Raw genomic sequence first — 21,184 nt, 5'->3', positions numbered from 1 at the left:
TAAATGGGACTTGACCTCTGTTACACCCTTTATGAAACATCTCCCTTATCTGACAAGGCCAAGACTCATTGCCATTTTTAGTGAGAACCTGGAGAACTTCAATATAAAACAAAAGCAAAAATAAGCAAGCAAAAAACCCACGTGGCTTTGTTTTCATCAAGTCAGCCATAAGGCGAGCTGCATATGACTATCAAAACTTTAAAATCAGCATTCAACCCCACCCATTGTCAGATTTTTAAGGAAAGAACCACGTTCATCTTCAAACCCTCTCTGACCTGTGGCAGATGCAAGCTGTCAATAGTATGTTGTGCTGAAAATGGAAACCACCGAACTCACTTCCTCTATTCTTAGCCATTCTTTCACTTCAGTAACACAACATGAAGAAGTTTAGTAAACAGCATAAATAAGCAAAAAGAAAGAATAACAACACATCTCCCAAAGATTAGTTCTTTGACACAGGCAATTAAAAAAATTTACACCAATTATTTATGAAGAGTATTCTGCATTGAGGAAAGGAAACACAAAGAGAAATTTCTCACGCCAGTGAGCTTCTCTGTAAATTCAGCTTCTCTGAATATCCTTACATTTCAAATTGAGTCCTACCTAGCTTCCATTCTGTAGATCAATACCTTTTAACCACTTAGTATCTTTTAAAAAAAATCCTCAAGCCACTGCATACAGTTGCATATCCTTCAGTCTGCTCACATCTCTGAGGAACATGGCCTACCAAAAGAGTCAGAGGAATTAAGGAGGGAGCGGGGCACAAATTATTTGGCTAGGTCTTTACTATGATTTGCAAAAGACCTAAGTGGCTGAACGCTCTATAGCTAGAAGGATGGACATCCTTAGATGGAGACAGAAGTCAGTTCAAGAAATCAGCAGGTTCTGGTATCCCAAAGTGTTCAAACTCTGTTCTCCATTTATTAAGAGTTCAACAAGTTGATCTTTCAAAACAAATGTAATCTCCTTTGTTGAACAGTGCAGGACAAGTGACTGCTGAATGGGTAATTAACCCACCTCAGTGAACTAACTGCCTGTACACCTGAATTGTAGAGGACTACTGCAATTTCTCACTGCTTAGGAACATTTGTAATCTCTCCGTTTTATGAACCGCTTTGAAAAACCTAATTGGCAGAGAGATTACAAAAGCCACATCTACTAGGAATATGGAAAAATAACCATTTATGGGCTGCAGCCTGCTTTTAGCAGTATGCCTTTCCTTTCAGCAAGCAGTCTGCTTATCAGTAAACAATTTTTTTTGCCACACCCATTTAAAGGGACAACTATGTCAAAACTCCGCCAGCAATAAACTATACCATTACAGCATTTGGACCATCTTCCTAATATTTAGAGGTTCGGTACCTGCAGCTTAATGGCAACTGCTACATTAATTTTACAGGCCTCCTCACTGCTCTATCTTAGAAGCCATTTTAGCATTTTTTTTCTGTGCAAGTTAGAACTTGATACACAGATTTTCTCCCCATAAATGAGATTAAACTCATACTATAATCCAGCTAGAATGAAAACAACAACAAAATCCAGCTTTTTAACTTGCCAGTTCATAAACTAGAAAGCAGTAACAAGACCTCAAGTTTAACACACACATAAGTATCTTTGTTAAATCTCTCCCCTGAAGTAGTCATTACTTATTTTCAGGCTAAATAAAATTAAAGCGAGGCAGAAAAACACTAGTTGAAAAAGGATGGCTCCAAAACACAATGTGGGTTAAAGAGCAGGCCACATGTTTATTTACCACAGATAAGTCTCCAGGCATAATCACCGCCTGGAGTGAAACCCAAGTGGGAACACACGGTTAGAGGGTATCACACCATTCCTTTAGCTTTGGTAGGGACCATTTTGAGAAAGGAAGGCAAACACACCAGTCTACTAGAATCCTGGATTTCTGTGCTCTCCCCAAGGCTGGACAACCACAAGCTTGAAAGCTGTACTCTCCTCTTACGTACTGGCCCTTGATCCTATCAGTCCTACTGGACCTGAAGCTACAAGAAGCACACAATGAAAAACCAGAAATACAACTCCAAAATGAGCTACAAAGGAAGCAAGAAACCTACCCTGCCAGAACCAACCTGCCCGTTTCAGGAAACTCCTTTTTCAATTACTTTGCAGCTCATTCATAGCATGGCAAAGCATCTCATTACATAAAAGGTGAGGGGAAGGGGGAGGGGAGGAAGAGAAACACCCTGAAAAAAAATTCAGATTCTTCTTGCCAACTAGGCTAGAATAAAGCTGTGCAGGAATGTAAAAATGTTCTTGCTATGACCGGCTGCCAGATGACACCTTCCTAGGTGAGAGATCAACAGCAAGATCATCTTCTTGCTCCCCTCATAACTCTCTATATGTTTTTAATTGATTTACATCAGTAGAAATGCAATCTTTTTCATTCAGTGTTTTATATTTAGGCACTTTACAACACTCATGGTCATTTCAGGCTGTACAGTGTTTTTATTACTCTGCATTCAGCTCCCAGCACAGAAGCCCGCATTGAAATACAACTTGACATCTAGCAAGGCATAGACACCTCTGATTCCCCCCCCCATCAACACTATTCAAATATTCAGAACATATAACAGTACCCAGTTGAAAGGAAAGCCTGCAAAAGACTGGGGAGCAGGGAGGAAACAGAAAAACAACCCACATTCTTTGGGACTGAACACACAGTTCTTTACTTCTTCATGAAAACAGTGAAGCCACCCTGGGCTCTCAGACTCCGCCTTCCACAGCTCAAGCGTGAAACCTGCAGGTAACTAACATTTCTCATTCCTGGTTCTCCTTCATCGATGCATATAGAATTCATGCAGAACCAAGACATATCACACCACAAAGCTTTTTCCAGATACGCTGCTTCAATCAAGACCATTCAAATCCAGATTTTGGCAAGACAAACTTGGCTTCACACTTCTAAGAGTCAGCTACACAGTTCTTCAAAGCTTTCTCCATAAAGAAAGATCTAAGCTGAAGCCATGCTCTTTCCCAAGCTACAGACCTAATCAACATAACCTATCTCTGCAAAACTACATGCACAAGATATGAGGAAGAATGAGACCAGCCAGCTACTGTTACCTTGTCAGTCCTTTTAATAGTTTCTCTGATTGAGTTCTTTTTGCCAGATTTATCTGGCTAGCAATTCCTCTGGCAGAATGGATTTCAGTGAATATCACTAGATGGGCACCCTTCCCATGAGATTTAAGTTTCTCCTTCAGAGCTAAGGAGTGTACTCAGTGATCCTTGCCTAATCAGCAGAACAGACTTGTTCTAGAAGAACTGCTAGAAGTTTAAATGACAGTTCTTTAAATAGAGTAAAAACTGGTGAGGCAGTATTAGGAAGAAATTTGATTTTCAATTATTGTAAGTTAGAAAGAAATAGCAGAATTTGGAACAGTGACTCCTGACATGATAGATACCTCACCAACTTATTATTCAAAGACAACATACAGGTAGCCACTAATTACATCAAGCCAGAAAATTATATGTTACAAAAGAATTTCAAAATGTACTGTTCATCTCCAACCCCATCCCCCCAAAACCCACCCCTGAACTCTTCTGTCAATTATTAGATTCAGTCCCTAAGAATAAATGAAAGACAAAACAATAGTCTCTTATCACTTTTCAGAGTTCGTGACTCTTAAATCTGAAGGTAATCACCAAAGAGCAAACAAGTGGTACTTCTACTAACAGGTTTAAAATTCATCCTTTCACTTTTGGAGAGGACTGAAAACCGTATTTTCAGGACACTGAAAACAATGAAAACTGAGGCTAGCACGCTTGCCTATCTTCACTAAGATGTTTCATAGGTCTCCTATGACAAATACTGTTGCAGAGGCACATTTGGTCATACAGACTCTTCATGGTGTGCCACAAAGTTACTACACATATAAACAATCCTCCCCTCAAAATAAGCATCTAAATAAAAAAATTTCGTTTCATTTTTTAACAACAAATTACAATACGTTACTGAGCTATTACTTGCTATACATTCTCCTTTTTGAGGAAAAGGAGAAGAGAAAAATAAAACTTTAATCAGGACTTGTAAAGCTCAGACACGAGTTCAAAAACAGCCAGTATGAAACTTTTCAATGTTAAATTCAACAGAAAAAAGCCCACTACAGAATCAAGTAACAATTATATATTTTTAAAAGTTAAAAGTCTGGTTTCAGATGTAATGTTTTTACCTTTCCGGGGAAATTATCCTCTTCCCAAAACTGACAGTATATGATGGTATAGAACAGCAGAGAGATTAAGGTGAGAAGGGTCGAGTTTGTTTTACATGCTCTCTGCAGCTTCAGCAGATTTGCCTCTGAATTCCAGGTCAGTGCTCTCAATGCATGTATAAAACTGTAAAATCTGCACAAAAAATACTAGTAAAAGACTGCTGTGGATTTTTTCTTCTAAGCCTGATAAAAGCGTCTGCTGAATTCCAGCTGATTATACCTACACAGCTCCCATGTATCAAACACTTATTAGAGCTCACTCTATCCTCCTCCTTTGATAACGGTAAGACTGTACAGGTATGACTGAGCCCTACTTTTCTTTGTCATCATGGTAACTTATCACAATGCACAAGATGGAAGAACCAAGTTTGGCTAATAAAGCCTGAGCTGAGTTAGCAGACTACTGTTAGATGTGATACAGCTTGTACATCAAGCATGACCAGGAAAGGAACAACCGCAGTGTTGAATTCCACAAATATTTTAATGGATATCTGCTTCAAGTAGCAAAGAGGCATGTTCTCCACAGGTCTTAAAATAACCATCTTCCTGCAGTCTGCCTGCACTGTGGCTCAAAGTACAAATCAAGGAACTGAAATTGGACAAGGTATTCATCACCCAAGCACTGGAGTCCATCCTAGCTTAATCATAAGAAAACCCTGTTTTCTAGGCACTGTGGAAGCCTCCCGCTGTCCTGCAAGTGCTAGACTTTCCAGTTTCCTTTAAGTAAGTCATATCTCTAAATAATAAAAGTTTAAAGCTTTTTCAAACTCACTGTAGAAGCATCTGGATACAGCTCAGTTCCTAGGAGAGGAATAAATTAACGATCATTGAATAGATCTTTTTTCAAAGGTTTAAGTTCCTCTAATGCCCACCCTCTAAACATTTAAGTATTTCACAGTAATAGACACCTTGCTCTTAACACAAGTCACATTCTTGTAACTACAATGTATAAGGTTTATTAGAAAACTGACACACTTCCAGACTAGCTTTAGACACCACACATAAAGAGCCCTTTTCTACAGGTGCACTAATTTAAGAGAAAACATATTGTTTTTCTAGGTCTACGAAAAAGACCATTTCCAAAATTAAATGCTACCTCTCCTTTAATCTTTCTATACCCATCCAATAACTAGACATTAACTGATCTACCTTTGAGCATCCTGCAGGAAGAGGACTCTTCAGCTGCCACGCTCAGGTTGTTCAGCAAGCAGCGCCCTACAGCCAGTCTGTTAACTGGCAGCGCAGAGAGCAAGGCTCACCTTTACATCCAAGTTTGTATTTAATCAAGCAATCCTTCAATTGTGAATCAGAGTACACTGGCTGACACGTCACATGCTTCTGGCTGCTCTGCTTTTAGAGGAAGTTAGGCTCTTTATTGCAAGATAGCCTGAATGCCAATAAAAACAGATGGAGATCAGGTCTAAATAACCTTCCTGGCTGCACTCACGACTACTGCCATACAGGACCAGGAGATATCAACAAAGCCATGAGAAAGGAAACAAAAAGTGTTTAGATGAGTAGGATAGCAGAGATAAAGAGAAATAAAGCCCCAAACCAGGTTCCACAGACACACATACTGACAAGAAGAAACACGAATGAGAAGAATCAACATTTCCATCAGTTAATGAATTAATGTTTCACAGACTTAAGACTTTGCACAACAAATCAGAATAGGAAAAGGGAAAGTTTATACATAAAAACTCTGCCAGCTAAAAAAGGCGTTTATTACTTGAGTGATGCTCCATTGCTGAAGTTTACAGAGTAGTTTGGAAATTCAGGATGCTGACAGACAGAAGAAATTTCTCGCTGTCCACCTTAGAAAGGTTAATTGTTACTCACTTATAAAGTCAGCAGTTTCCAGCCTCTTTTATTTGTAAAGAAGTTTTGGAGTACCATATGAGAGGCTGCCAATAACATAAGTTCATCAGAAATGCATCAATCTGAAATGAGTGACATGCTTTAAACTTTCTGATCACTTGAAACAAACATAACCCTCTGAATCATGCATCCCGCCTGCTGGGCAAGAGAAAAGCAGTAGTGTAGGACTACTAATAAGGGGTCCAACACCTTCACTCCAGCTCCGTTTTCAGTACAGGCCCTGGGTTGGTAAAGGACACAGATAGGCTCTAACATCTCTCTTACAAGCCATATCCAGAAATGCTATGTATAAGTTCAGCAGGATTCCTTGAAGATAGTGCCAGTGGCCAAGTTTCTCACTGTGAAATCTCAAAGTATTCCAGACTAAGAACTAGTTTGAATATTTTTATCCCAAGGAACAAAGTTACAGTGACATTAATGAATAAAAACTCCAACCTGACATTCAAACTCATTGCAAACTGTGCTTCATATAACCAGGACACCTTAATCGTGCCCACATAGCTCCATCAACCTTTCATTTTTCCCTCTCATGTTGTATTCTGTGTGAAATGCCATAATTTGGGGTATCATGCTCAGCTTCAGAGCACTCATTTTACACATTCACCGAGTACTCTGATTTTATTGAATGGGCTTAGAAGTTTGGCTGCTGGGTAAGTTAACATCATACAATTGGATCAAGTGGAGCCTTTCCAAAGGAGCGAGGAAAATGAACGTGTTTAGGAAGTTGTTTGCGCAGGCAAGAATTGTTAGGTATAAAATTTGGTTTTGTTAGGGACACAAGACAGGTTAAACAGAACGCAACCACTACATAAACAAATGGTTCTGTAACTACTCATAAGGGCAACAGATAATACTACCTCTAGGTCTTCCATTGTTGCCAGGGTACTGAAAGCCAGACTCCAAGTTCACCAAAATAACTCTATGTGACTTTCTGTAATTTTCCATGTTTGGATTTTTTTTTAAGGGGAACCTTTTTTTAAGATGGAAGGATCTTAAAACAGTCAAAAAAGCTTCTGTTATACTTTGGTGATAAACTGTCAAAGTCTTTTTTTGGCATATGGGAATTACATAATACATTATTTCTGGATTTTTTTTTTATACTTTTTTTTTGTATAATGAAATGGGAGGGAAAGTACAAGATTACAGTAAAACTGAGAACTTCAAACCTGTAACACATTCTTTGGCAAATTCAGTTTCCAACTGTTATATTCAATAAAATGCTTCCTTCAACACAGACTACAAAACAAGGGGTTTGACATTACAGGCACTTTCCAACAGTAATAGTTTTAATGTAACTCTTACATCTTCTTCCATCACAGAACCGCCTGTTTATTCCTCCTTCAATCTATCACCATGCATCTACTTTAACACTGAGCAGCAGCAGGGACGCTTTTATCATCATGACCTGGATGATCCTGACTGAATAGTTCAAATAGGTTAAAAAAAACCAAATGAAGCAACCCTTATACCTCAGACTACCACACTCTTCTAGAACAGGATTTTGTTTGTTTGTTTGTTTTTAACTAATAAACAAACAAAAATATCATGACTCTTCTAAAAAAAGAGCAAGCAGAATAATTTTGTACTAAGTTCTACTTCTTTGTATTCTAAGACTTTCAGGACTTGTGTAATAGCCTTCATTAAAAAAAGTCACCAAGGGAAAAAAATGTATTTTAATTCCATGCAGGTGTACATATCTAGCAGTTTAAAAAAACATGCTTTAAACATCCAGATATATGTTAAGGGGTCTGGGTTAAACTAACAACAACACTAGTGGAACTAAGTATGCTATTACATAAAGTTTATTGGTATAACAATGGGAAACAGGGCCTTAAATAATTTCAAGGTCCTTCTGTGATGACAGGGCAGCTATGGAAAATAGGACAGCAATACATTAAGCAGATATAAAAATAAGAAACTGACAAACTTGGATTTTGAAATAGAAGTCTCCCAAATACAAACACACTAAAAAACCCAGAGAATATAAATAAAGCAGCTCAGGCTAAAGCCTCTAAAGCTTTTATCAAAAAAATTCTTTAGGATGTACCAATACAAAGATAACCCTGACATATTAATGGAAAAAGGAGGCTGAGAAAATGTGGTTTATGTCCTCTTATACCAACAGAAAGTCAGTGGATGACCAAAATTTAACTGATTTCAGAAAGCCTGCAAATTATTAGAAATGAGAAAGGTAAACCAAACCTTGGTATTGTAACCGGCCTAAATTAATATAAAAATACTGTATATACATCAATTCTATGCTTTCTAAAAGTTATGAAGATACCTGCCCAAGAGAAGTTTTAACTTTCTATTCTGAAACCTCCTGAACTCTTTCCTGTACGTGTCTCACATACACAGAGATTTATCATAAAGGCTTCTATGTTATTTGAACTGAAAAAAGCTCCAATATTACACAGGCACAGCTACCCCAAAAGTTAAGAGAAAGCTCAAAACACCGACTGGGCTGCCAGTGTCTGACAAGTGAAAATCAACCCTGAAATGAGTTTGGTCCTCAGCTCCTTCGTGTTTGACAAAGATCTCTGACCAAACTTGCATTAGATTGTCCAGCAGACTAAAAACGAAGAGTCAGAGATATTCATTCCACCTTTCCTACGAAAGCCAGTAATGTAGGAGCTTGCTTGTTTCCTAAGCAGATACCACAAACATACAGAAACGACGCCAGGTCTCATTCGCAGCCGAAGAGAGGTGTAAGCTGCTGAGAAAGGACGGCCGCCCCACAGCAAGCTGGCCGCTCGGCCGTATCACGCCACCGGACCTCGCGTTTACCACCTTTCCATTAATCGCAAGGTCCCCGGCGACGCGGCGCTACAGGCCCAGCGCCAAGCGCATGTTGGTGGGGAAGTCCTGCAGGACGTACGCTTGCCAGCGAGCCTGATATGTCATTTACAGCACACCCACGCACCCTGAGATTAACTTCGTTTCGCCTTTAATCAGTTTTAGAAGCCCTGACGTGCTCCTGGATGCAGGGCGGCCAACCCTGAACAAAGGGGGAAGGGAGGGAGGGGAGACCCTTCGCCTCTGAGGGGCTGGCTGCAGGTACGCGGCCGCCCGGGGCACGCCGAGGGAGCGGGGCCTCTCCGGGGCCTCCCGTTACCTCAGAGAACCTCCCTCCCTCCCTCGCTCGCTCGGCGAGGGCTCCGGCCCGCGCTCCTCCCTAGGCCGCCGAACGAGGCCTCTCCGCGGCCAGGCCGCGCCGCCCGCCCCGCTTCGCCCACCCGCGGCTCCCCCGGACCCCGCGCCCCAGCGGCGGCCTCCGCCCGGTGAGGGCCGCGAGCGCCGCTTCCGGAGCCCGGGGCCGAGCCCGGGCCCGTCGCCTCCATTTTGGGGCCGGCGCGGCGCGCGGAGCTCACCTGCATGCCGGGCACTTGCACCGCCACGGGCGAGTGGGCCATGGCGGGCTGCGGCGGCCGGGCGCCGCCCGCTGCTCCCCTCTCTCGGCCTCCCTGCTCCTGGGCGGCGGCGGCGGCGGGGCCTGGAAGGACAAAGCGGTGGGGAGGCGGCTGTAGCGCGGGCCGCGCTCCCTCCTTCCCTCCCCCGCGGCCCGCCCTGCCCGCGGCAGCTCCCGCCCGCCGCCGGCTCACCTCGCGGCCGCGGGGCTGGGGCCGAGCTGCGCGACGCGGGCGGCGAGGGGCGGGCGGGCGGGGGGGGGGGGGGGGGGGCGTCCCTAGCGCCGCTCTCCCATGCCCGCCGGGCTCCTAGCAGCGGCCCTGCCGGCTGGCGCCGCTCGCCCTGCCCATGCCCCTCTCCCCGGTCCCGGCGCGGGGGGGGGCGGCTGCTCGGGGGGCCCCCCGGAGAGGCGCGCGGGGTGGCGGCTCTCGGCACGGCCGGGGCTGGGCTCAGATCGCCATGTCGGGCTCAGGCTAGAGGCGGCGGCGGCGGCTGCTGTGCGGCGGCTTCTTCCGTCTCAGCTCCGGCCTCGACGGGGCGGAGCCACCGGCAGCCGCACGGGCCCCGGCCTCAGCTGCCCCCGCCTCCTCGGCCGCCTCGGGCCGGGCGGGCAGGGACCGGGGCAAGGAGGGAGGGAGGGAGGGGCGGGCGGCGGCCCCACCTCAGCGCCGGCGACCCCACCTCAGCGCCGGCCTGGGCCGGGCTCGGGGACGGGGCCGCCCGCGACGTTGCGTGGCACCCTTGGGCCCGTCGGGCACTGTCGCGCCGGCCTGTCCCCCTCAGGCGCTGTCACAGGGTCCTGTCCTCCCACACAGACTGTCACAGCGCCTGTACACGCAGCCTCAGCCCCTTGTACCCCCAGACGCCCCCTTCACCACCACGCCTGTACCCCCCGGCTCCTGCGCCCCGGACACACTTAGGGGCAAATAACGGGAGTGGATACTTTATGGGGTTTATTTGCTTTTGTGACACAAAGAGGTGGTGTCTTCTCTCAGGGCTGCTCCTGGCGAAGGTCGCGAGGGCAAGTCCAAGGCGGCTGTGGAGGTTCGGCTCCCAGTTTGGGCTGGTTGGCTTTCCTGCCCCCCCCGGGAGGACGTTTCCCACCCAGGCCAGCTCTCCACCAGCCCTGCCTGCCCCAGCTGCTGCAGGGCTCTCCCAGCGCACACTTCTGTCCCTCACCACCTTCTTCTTCCCCGCTGGGCTGGGCTGCCCCCCACGTTCTGCCGGGGCCTGGGGAGGAGAAAATAACTGTTTTCCGGTGACATTTTCCTCATGCATACATGAGTCACCTATTCGTGTGTGTGATTCACATTCTTATACACGAAAATTTTGCCAGTTACTCAAGCAAAGCTAAAAATGACATCTTCTATGACACTGGCCTTCCCCTCACCCTCTGAGCAAGAATATAGAAATCACATGGGCCCGTCACAAATATCCTCATAGGTATGCAAGGACTTCCCTTAAATTCACAGATTTTTAGGCCTAAAACCCAAGAGAATGTAAGGTAAGCTGGAGATGTTGGATTGCTGGCCATACCAGAGCTACCCCGTTCAGAGGGAGGGTCCCTTCGGAAGGGATGTGACAGAAGGCCGTCTCCCTCCCTTACAACTCTGAGAAATACTGCACTGTAGCAAGGAACACAAAACACCTCTGTTTAAAGTAAGGTGTGTTAAAACAGGCTAAAGCCAAGAATTTCAAAGTTAGGCAGTCTTTCCATCCTTAACTCACTGTGGTTTGAGCGAAAAAACAAACTCACAGTGATGTTAGTTAAGGACAGGCTCGTGGCTCATGCTGGAATACTTTTTTTTCCAACTTGCCAGTTTGTTAAGCCTTTACTGTTATTGAAATATTTGCTTTCTTCTGCACCTTTTAAAAAATAACATGACTTTAAAAGTCTTCTATGTGATAGTTACATGTTTAAGTTACCTAGGAGCCTGTAAGGAGGTCATTTTAACGGGTGGAATATTTAAGGTAAGTATTTTTTGGAAGTTTATACCGTATACTTAAATTAAAAAATGTTTTTGATTAATAAACCTTTGGGAAGAAAGGGGGATTTCTACTGACAAAAAGCTTTCTTAATTGCGTACAGCGGTTCAGTAAATAAGTGAATGAACAGCCACTCATGGAACTTCTGAATTCTGCCTGGTTCATTCTGCTCAAACATACTAAAAATCACTTCTCCGTTTATCTTTTAATGACCTTTAGAACATGACCCCTGAAAAAATCCTGACAAATGAAATATGAGGACATCCTCATATTAAACCTCATGTTAAACCACGACAGACGATTTTTGTGTCATGCTGCTAATGCATTACAGGCCCTCTGTTCCTCTTCTGGCTCTGAGGCTCTGCTTTTCTTTTTTCTATCCATTCGTTACCTTGATTTTTCTCACCAGAATCCCACTAACTGGTTATCTCAGCCTTGTCGGGATTTTATACTCTCCCTCACATATTCCCTCTTGAAGGCACCTGTTTACTTTGTATCAGAGAGAGTACTAATTGCCAATCCACGCTTCCTGTTTTGGGGCTGTACACTGAGACTTTTGGCCTTTTACACATTTCTGACCTGCATGCAGCTTAATATAACATGAAAGGGACTGTAACAAATTTATTTGATAGAGTAAGAGCAGGAGAATTGCTATGCATGCGATAAGGTATTCTCCCCAGTAGTTATATCTGTAGTTATCTCCCACCCATGGCAGATTGGCCGAGAGAGCTGCAGTGACAAAAACATGATGCAAAATGTTCTGCAAAAAGGCAGTGCTTGTTTATGCCATACTCACGCAGAAAGCCCCAGGATGATATGGTGAGCGAAGCCAGGGAGGAAAATCTGTCAGGAAATCTTAAGTAATCAGCCAGTCACGTAACAACTGAATCATTGAGCCAGGCTGTGCAGTGAGGTAGGCTGGCACCATAACATCTAAGAAAAGGGTTGTAATATTGTATGCCACTCTGTAATTACCAAGTTCTAATTTGTGCATTAAGAAAGTCAGATGGTCACTTGCTGATATTGCTGTATGAAAGACCTTCCGTGCCCCCTCCCAGCCTGCCCTGTAAATACCTGTTGCTGCTGTTTTCCAAGACTTAAAACGTGTCTATAGTTCACTTAGGACAGCCTGCAGTGCCTCACAGTAGCAATGTGACCCAAGTCAGACCTTCTACTGTTTTGTGCGTTTAACTACTATTTTTGTGTTGCTGGTGTGAAAATACAATTATTTTTACATCAGAAGACTGCAGGGAGCTAGTAAAAACACTGGGCTCTTTGAGAGTGCCTGCACCATGTTAGCTGGTTTAGACCTACCACAAAAAGTGGTAGAAATTTCTCTCAAACTCCCAAACATAAATGAATAAAATGAAATTACTTATGCTGCTAAATAGAAATATACTGCATCTTACAGCTGTGGACTCCAGGGACTCCTCACAGTGATTTGCTGGGGTGAGGGAGGGAGAGGGTGTCTGATCGCCAGAGCTGATGCAAACTCACCATTAGGAAAGACCCGATCAGACTCACACATCTGTCTAGGAAATGTGATGCCCAGTTGCTATGTATCAGGGTGGATCTGGGTATCTTAAACCCTTTAGTGTCTTTGCAAAGTTCAGCTGGCTGATGCAGCACTGACCCAGGCTCATTGTGTCAATCCCATGTGATGCATTTAGAGGTAAACCTGCAATTCTTCTCCTTGTGCCTTTCTCTCAATACAAGCAGCACAGTGAATGGGTCATCACATAAAAGTGGAATACAGCACCCCAAACGGGTAAAATTAAATGCCTTTCATGTTTTTACGTTTGAAACAACTTGCCAAAGATGTTGCGGAGGTTAAAAGTTGACTGGGGTCAAGAAAAAAGGGCTGCATATTTATTCTATTAATGAGAACACCAGAGATGTAAAAGGAAGAATGAAAATGTTTTTGCAAGGGTATAATTCCTCTGTTCTTTGACATAAATCAGTCTCTGATTCACAGGCATTAGGGAAATCACGTTGTCTTAGAGGCAACTTATTCAGCAGCCACAGAATTTCCAGCACTGCTGGTAGAAACTCCTGATACTCACTAACATGGGAGATGGATGTAGCTCTCATTAATCCCATATTACAACTTTGATATTTCTGTATCCAGTTAATAAATTAAAATTATAAAGCCTTGCAGCTGGACTAGAAACTGTACCATGGTACATCCACTTTTGCTCTCCAGTTTCCTTCCCACGCCCTGGATCCGTCCTCTTTGCCTCCCCTCATTCTCCAGCTCCCGCAGCGTCTGACCTTCCCTGTTGCCTCTGCGCTCTGCAGTGGCTGTTTCCAGCCTCCTGCAGCCTGGGTGCACGCAGGTGAGTGTCCAGACATAAAGCAGACACTCCCCTTGTTCCCAGCTCGGTGACAGCAGCCCCATGCCACCAGGAGAATTGGCTGGCAAAAGCCTTCTCTAGCTCTGGGTTCCCCCAGAGGACCCAGCTCAGTCATTTTGCGGGACAGTGGGTGCAAGGAAGTCCTTCAGCACAAATGGATTATTTACAGAATTCAGCTGCTCAAGTCTGCCAGTGTTAACTAAGTGTTCATAAATGGAGATTTTCATGGAATATGGCCAATTTGTGCATTTTCTCCAGGAGACAACAATGGCACATCCTTGACACAAGGATGATGGCTTTACCCCATTCCACGTCCCCCCTCAAAAGCAAGGGGGCAAAATGATATTTCTTAGCAGGGCAAAATGATACATCTTCCTGCAATCTTCTCCTTAGAAATGGCTGAACTATTTTTTAATTGACACTTCCTGTACTTTCAAGGAAAATAATCAGGCTGAGGTAAATGCCTAGGATGGAAAAGGTGGGTGAGGGACGCTGGTTCACCATCTCCTTCAATGTAAGGACTAGGGATCATTAAATCAAACAAGCAGGTGCCAAGTTCAAAACAAATAAAAGTAGGCACTTCTTCACACAGGGTATAGTTAAGCTGGTGAACTCCTTCCTACAGGCCAAAAGTGACTGGACAATTTAATGGAAGAAAAAAAACAACATTGTGAAATACTATTTGTAAAACTAGCACCTCTGGTTGAGGAAGTATGTGAGCTGCAAATCCCTGCAGGTGAGCGCAAGCATTGCCTCTGCTCGCTCCATTCTCACACACTTCCCAAAGCCCCTACCACTAGCTCCAGCCAGAGATGAGCTGCTGTGGTAGATGGGCTTTGTTCTCACATGATTGGCCTCTTCCCATGTTGAAGTTTCAATCTGGAGGGTTAATGTTTGGCCAAAGAGTACCCAGCTGAGATGGGAGGAACTGTCCTGCAATGGTAGGCAGAGATACTTGCTAACAGGACAAGGAGACATGGTGCCCATGGTACTAGATGAGTCTGTAGCACAGTTTAATTTCTTTCCTGGGAGTTCTTCATTGACATAATATTTATTTTTCCACAACAGGAAAAAAAAAATCAGTAAGTTGTCTTTATGCAGGTACTAAGCTAATAGTGAATGTGTATTGTACCAATCTGGTGAATGGTAAGTCACTACATGACTGAGGATTATGATAAATTGAATGGACTGTTCACAAGTTCAAGGGCAAACTTTCCACCTTTGTCACAGAAAGATCCTTGTACTAGTGAACTTTTTATTTCAATATAGTACTTGGCTTAAAGAAGCCAGTCTTCTGTAGGATAGTCCTGTGCTTCCAAGATTGCGACATAAGTGAGATGAGGTTAGTGTTGTCTTTCTGACCTCTTTATTGCAAATATACTCTACTTACACTTCCATCTGTAAAATAAACCATACACGTGCACGCGCACATGCACACATGCACATACATATATATTCATAGGTAATTATATCCAATTCGGTAGTTTAACACCACAGAACATTGGTCTTCTCAAATTAATGTTCTCATATATTCTCCTCCCTGCTTACAAATACATTTTATTCTTTCAAATAACTCTTCCCTGCTCTAATTTCCCCCTTAGCAGGAAACCAAAATTTCAGCAAAGCTTGCGCTCTTGGAATACCAAAAATAGTTCAGCCACAACAGTGGAAGGGGTGAAGGAAGTGAGTGAGAGGCCCTGCCAGTGGGCAAACAAAACACCAGCCCCATCAGCACAACGTCTTTGCATTGCCAGTCCAACTATTTTTTTTTCAAATTTTTTTTTTTTAGTAAAATGCATACAGTATTTATAGAATTAAAAACATTTCTATATAAGGGAACAGCAACAAGAAGCTGATTCTGGTGGAATTCCTATACTAACAAAGAACTCGCTCCAAAGGGGCGTGAGGCTGATAGCTCCAGGCAGGGTACTTGTGGGGGCAGGCTGCTCCTAGCACCCGCTTCTGCCAGCACCCAGAAAAGGGTGGAGAGAAAGAGAGACAAGATGGGTTAAAAGAGAGAGAGAAAAAAGAAAAGAAAGAGATAATTTTTTAAATATTCCAACAGGAAAACTAGGGAGGAAAGGGGGAAGGAAAAGGGAAAAAAAAATCAGAAAGAAGTGGTATCTTTTCTTAGTAGTTCTCACCTGGAATTACTGTCCTAAAGAAAGGGATCTCCTTACCTTTTCTACCACATCTTCAATACTTTCTGGTGCCTGGCTTCTCTTGCTCTCAGGAAGACGATGGTCTCATCAGCTCAGCACCCAGCCATGCTGGTCCAAGTCTGCAACAAGGCAGCGATGATCTGATGAAGGCAACCAGGAGGAAAAAAAAGAGAAAAATGAAGTGCTGGGAGCATTGGCCATGACTGCTTTTCCCCAGCTTTGCCAGGCTTTCAGCATCAAAACAGAGCCACACAAACATGTGTCCGTGCACACACACACCTGTGTATGCATAGACACATGCACACACGTGCACACCCACTTTCAGCCAGTCTCCCCAGAGCCTCAGCCATCCCTCCTGAGAGGCCAGGGCCATCAGCTTGCTTTGTGCCACTCTGCCACATGCCTCTCAACCCTGTTCCCCTCCACGCGGGCTGCAGCGACAACGCCTGCCTGTTGGGCCCTGACAGCGCTTGGCTCCTGGGAAGAAGTATTCACACACGATGGCAGCTCGAGAGAAAAGTTGAAAAGGAATCAAAGCCATCTCTGTTGAAATAAACATCTGCTCTACGTTCAGTATCGTGGCAACAGGGCTCACAAAATGCATGGGCAGCCCTCCAAGGGCTCCTGGCACATCACAGCTATCAGTACCTGCTGAAAACAGACTGGTGGAGCGGTCACGGCACTGTGGGGAGCACAGACGGGGACGCTCAGAAGAGAAAACTTTGGTCAAAGCTAGAAATAACTTCATAGTTCCCTTGGAGGAATACGGCTTAGAAATCCACCGCCCCTGCAGCGATGCTGGCAGATAGGAAGAGACGGCAGCACCGTGGTTCCTTCCATGTGGCTGGGGCATGTGCTCATCACCCCAGCACACGGACTGTTTCTTCCTGGTTGCCCAAATGCAGGCAGAGAAAGAAAGCAGTGGGATGCGGCTGTGGAAAAGCACTTGTCCCTGGAGCCCATGCAAGGAGAGACATGTGCTTGGCGGCTCTCATTTAACACGCAATTTCCTGAGGAGCGGTCAGGGTAGGCAGAGACCCGACGCCTTTGCCTATAGCTTCTGCAAGGCCAAACTGGGACATAAAATGCAAACCCCTCCCCAACCTGTTTCTATCTTTGCATTCCCCTATCCCTGCAGAGCCAGCACTCTGATACAACGTGGAGCTGAGTCCGAACGGGGCAATGAGCTCTAACCATTGGGACAGTAGTACTGTCACAGCCAGCGGACCCAAGTGCTGTATTTGTCGTGTATACCCTTTGCTGTTAATGATGATGCCTTAGCAGGGGGAAGACAACAGCTTGGCTCATGGAGACCCACCTGAGCCTCCACTTGGAACTTAGTAAGGATGGCAATGAGTCTTTTTAATGAGTGAATCGGATGTGGTTGAGCCAGGAATCAATGTGAGGGGACAGCCTGATAATACCACTGTTACTGAGCTCCTTCTCAGAGCAGAGATGCACATGAAATGCAGGAATCTGATACCTTCCTGGGAGAGGGAACAGAGAGATTTTTGTCTCCAGCCCAATTTACCCAAATTCCTCCCAGAGCACTAAGTGACAAACAGGGCCTTCACTGAGAGCTTCAGAAGGAAATTGCTGTTTGCATAAAAGACATACTAAGATGAGTTGGTTGTTAAAAGGGAACTTGAGCAAGAGGAGAGAATGGAACAAATCTCTTGGAAAAATGTCCAAAAGCCACTGGATTGTGGGAAATGAGGCTCAACATCTGTGTCCCAGTTGGGCTGTCACTTCACAAGAACAGCAAGTGCCCAGCTTTGGGTGCACTGCTAGACATCACAGATGGTGGTTTCTGCGCAGAGAAAATCAGGACATGCTCAAGACTTCAGCAAGGGCAGTAAGAGGGAATGGGAGGGTACTGAGAAGCTGAGGTGAGGACGGTTTAGAGTTTTGCTAGTTTTACAGCACGACAGAGTAAAAGGATAACAGAAATGAAAAGGAAGCACAGGGCTACCAGACAATCCTGCTAGGTTTTCATCTCCATTTGAATGTAAGTAGGGTGATCTGGAAACTTTCCTGCCTTCAGAAGCCTTGTTTCCAGGAAATGAACCCTCAAGCAACACTGCAAACCAACCCAGCTGCCAGCATGGCTGCGACTAGCTGGAGGGCAAACGGGGTGACACAGGATTTACAATTCTCAGCCTAAGTTCTGCAACCAAACTGGTACAGGCAGAGCCTTGTAGGTAAAACATAAGTCCGTGCAAGGGCCAGGGTCTCTCTGGGTGAATGGGTGAGGCCAAGGCACCAGCATGGTGAGCTGCCTGCTTCTAAGTGTGTTCAATGAGAGAGGCTGCAGCAAGGCAAGGAAATTTCCACTACAACCCTGTGTGTATGGAGTAATTTTTCTGCCAACTAGGAGCAACCAAAGAGCAGATGACTCATAAGTACACATCTCTCCTGGCTGCTTTGGGATGTCTCCTCTATCTGGTCCAACTGCTACGTACACTTATCCCTTGTGCTGACGAGGAAGTCAGACAGAAATAATGTGGATCAAGGCCAGCAAGGCTACTGGTGAGACTGTAAATGCCATGACGGTGACTGTGTGACCTGTGTGCTAGAAGGCTGCATCTATAAAACGCACAATGGTTGGTGCGTCCTTGGTGTGTGCTAGTGCTTGACCACCTTTGCTTCCAGGAAAGGGGGTGTATTTTTCAGTAAAACATAAATAATGGTGAGACCTGGTGAAGTACCACCTTCTACCAGCAGATGTTGAACAGCACACTCAGTCCAGTAAACTGCCACTACAAAGGTTAAAGTACGGGGAGGATATGAGTGAGAAAGGGAAGACGGGAAGAGGAAGCATCACAGACCTTATTACCATTCATTGCTAACAAGCTGCTGAATGCATGGGCCATTGGTTCCCCCTTTCTCAATGTGTGAATGAGGAACGACAGCAAAATAACCTACCAGCAAGTGCAAAAGGATCCCCGGGAGATGTGTCAAAAGTGCACTCTGGAGCCTGATCTTCCTGCTATGTTTGGAGAGGCTGCCACGGGCGAAATGTTTACTAGACTGACTCAGATACTAATGGGAGTCAGGGGATAAGTGGGAGAAGAGGGAAACAAAGAAGTCAGCACAGCAGAAGAGAGCTGAACTTTCATAAGAGGGAAGTGAGGAAAGCTTGTTTATGAGCTACTTTGCCAGGAAGTCCTGTGACTAACCTTATTTCACACACCGATTTTATGGACCAAAATTGTATTTATGGCATGCAGGACAAAATGCACAACAAAGCTGTGAAAAGGTGGGCTCACTCTTCCTTTGTAAGGTTAGAGCAAACTCCCTGAAAGCTCACCTGCCATGAGAGCATCCCACCAGCGCGAGGCTTTGCCTTTGCAGCTGAGACTGTTGTGCTGGGGCCCAGGAGCAGATTTTGTAACCCCGGGGAGGAAACGAACTCAGCAGAGCTGCGTGTTCTTGCAAAAAGAACTGTTCTTTTCGCAATTTAAAGAAGGAAAATTTGATGTGCTGTAGTTTTGTGCTGTGCCAGTCTGATTGCTCCCGTGCAGCACAGTAGGGCATCTCTTCTATTTCCATTCCCCCTCTCCTGCACCTGTCCTCTCCTCTTTGTACTCAAAGGAAAGCAAGACTATACCTTTCTATAGTTTCAATGGCAACTTATGGATCACATGGGAAATGTATAGGATCGCACAGGAGCCTTCTCTAGCAGAACTTTCCATTTTCTGCCCATACCACAATGTGAACAGAGGGCCAGAGATGATCTGGGAGTTTGTGCAAGCCAAATGGGATGGACAAAAAGCACAGCGTCACCTTGAAAAGCCTGTGCTCATGGCAGGGGAAGTCAAGGAAGATGCTGACAGACTGAAAAAAAATAAGGGGAGGAGAAGAGGAAAGGCTCAAGGGCAACAGTGCCAATGCAGAAAGATTGTAGCAAAATAATGCTTGACTTGGTTAAACATCAACTCACAGATAAGAGGAACAAGCCAGCTCCCTCAAAGGGATTCTACAAGCCAAAAGGATGAACTGGTTGGCCTAGGCCATATAGGCATGTATAACAAAACCAAACAAGCAAATAAACGAAGTGATTTTTTTCAGAAGCAGGCTAAGTAACAGGAAAAATGTTGCAGTGGCAGCAGGTACTAGCCTGGGCTGTGGGGCCCAGTGAGCGGAACGAGGTGCACGTGGTGGCTCAGCTCTGTCACCCCTGTCTGCCCACACTGCCTGCACCCGTGCCGCTGACGTGGGGATGAGGGATGGGTGCGGGTGCTGCCGGGCAGGGTGAGCAGATGCCCTCGAATGTCCTCCCTGCCCCACATCCTGCAAAGTGCTCTCCCTCTCCTGCCAGCTCCTGGGGGAAGATTGGTCACCAATCTGCAAGTGTAAGGTCAGAAAGGAAAAGTAATGTACTCAGATTGGCCCAACATGGTGCCAGTCTGCGGGGATTTATGCTTCAGCTGCTTCCCACAGCCTTTCTGCAGCCCGTGAGCTGCTCAGAGGCAGCACCAAGCCCTGAGAAACAGGCACAGCCATCAGATATTTGGTCTGATGTCCCCCATGGATTAGGTAGGTCCCATGGATTAGGTAGGTCCCACCTGGCCAGTTTATCATCCCAGATGTCTTCTCTGGCACGTCTTCTGTGGTTTGGTGGTTTATGGCTGCTCTGATGGCTGCTGGCTAGCTTGTCCAACCTAATGAGCAGATTTTGAACTGCCTGCTGTTGGCAAGGTCATACTACCACAGGGACAGACAACTGCTGTGGCTATGTTTTGATCTGTAGTGCTTTTCTTTCACTTCTCCCTGATGTGGTGGGCAAAGGGGGTGAAAACCCCCTTTCCTCTGGTGTAGGGCTGTAGAGGGAGCAGGGACATGGCCAGCAGCAGTGGATCGCCCCTGGCAGAGATGTACACCATGACACAGTACCGCAGGAGCTGTGGGTTTGCACTCACCAGAATGCTGGGATTCCTCATGCCGAGTCCCGGTGGTCCCTGCACCCGTATCCCTCCTGCCCCTCCTACTCCCGGCACAGGCAGTGTCACCAGGAACTTATCAGGTCCAGGCTAGATAGACACAGCACTCCTGCAGCCTTGCCTGCACGGTTGCATTCACCTCACGGCTAATTATAGCTGGGGTAGATTGAAGCCTCTCCTGGTGCTTCCCCATCTGGCGCAGCATGTTTTGGTGGGCAGGTAAG

The 21,184-nt window shown here is 45.4% G+C and overlaps 1 protein-coding gene and 1 long non-coding RNA gene across 3 annotated transcripts in view; both read right to left on the bottom strand.

Moving 5' to 3' along the window:
- STK26 (serine/threonine kinase 26) overlaps window positions 1-10,038 on the bottom strand; it is a 33,496-nt gene extending 23,458 nt beyond the window's left edge. The window contains exons 1-2 of one of the 2 annotated variants that reach the window (XM_069811393.1): window positions 9,710-10,038; window positions 9,479-9,600 (exon numbers count right to left, since the gene is read on the bottom strand). In XM_069811393.1, coding sequence (XP_069667494.1) covers window positions 9,479-9,520 — 42 coding nt within the window. In that variant the 5' untranslated portion in view covers window positions 9,521-9,600; window positions 9,710-10,038. Of the gene's footprint in view, window positions 1-9,478; window positions 9,641-9,709 lie in introns of those variants that run through there. The other variant, XM_069811394.1, reaches the window with a different exon arrangement.
- A 404-nt stretch (window positions 10,039-10,442) lies between these two features.
- LOC138690653 (uncharacterized) lies at window positions 10,443-16,160 on the bottom strand. The gene is made up of 2 exons (XR_011329410.1): window positions 16,036-16,160; window positions 10,443-10,745 (listed from the first exon to the last, which is right to left on the bottom strand). It is a non-coding gene; the product is annotated as an uncharacterized lncRNA (long non-coding RNA).
- Between the last annotated feature and the right edge of the window lie 5,024 nt (window positions 16,161-21,184).

This window comes from Haliaeetus albicilla, chromosome 23 (genome assembly GCF_947461875.1).
Source record: "Haliaeetus albicilla chromosome 23, bHalAlb1.1, whole genome shotgun sequence".
Classification (NCBI taxonomy): domain Eukaryota; kingdom Metazoa; phylum Chordata; class Aves; order Accipitriformes; family Accipitridae; genus Haliaeetus; species Haliaeetus albicilla.
The sequence above is the reverse complement of the archived record's forward strand: the minus strand, read 5'-3'. Positions and strand labels throughout refer to the sequence as shown.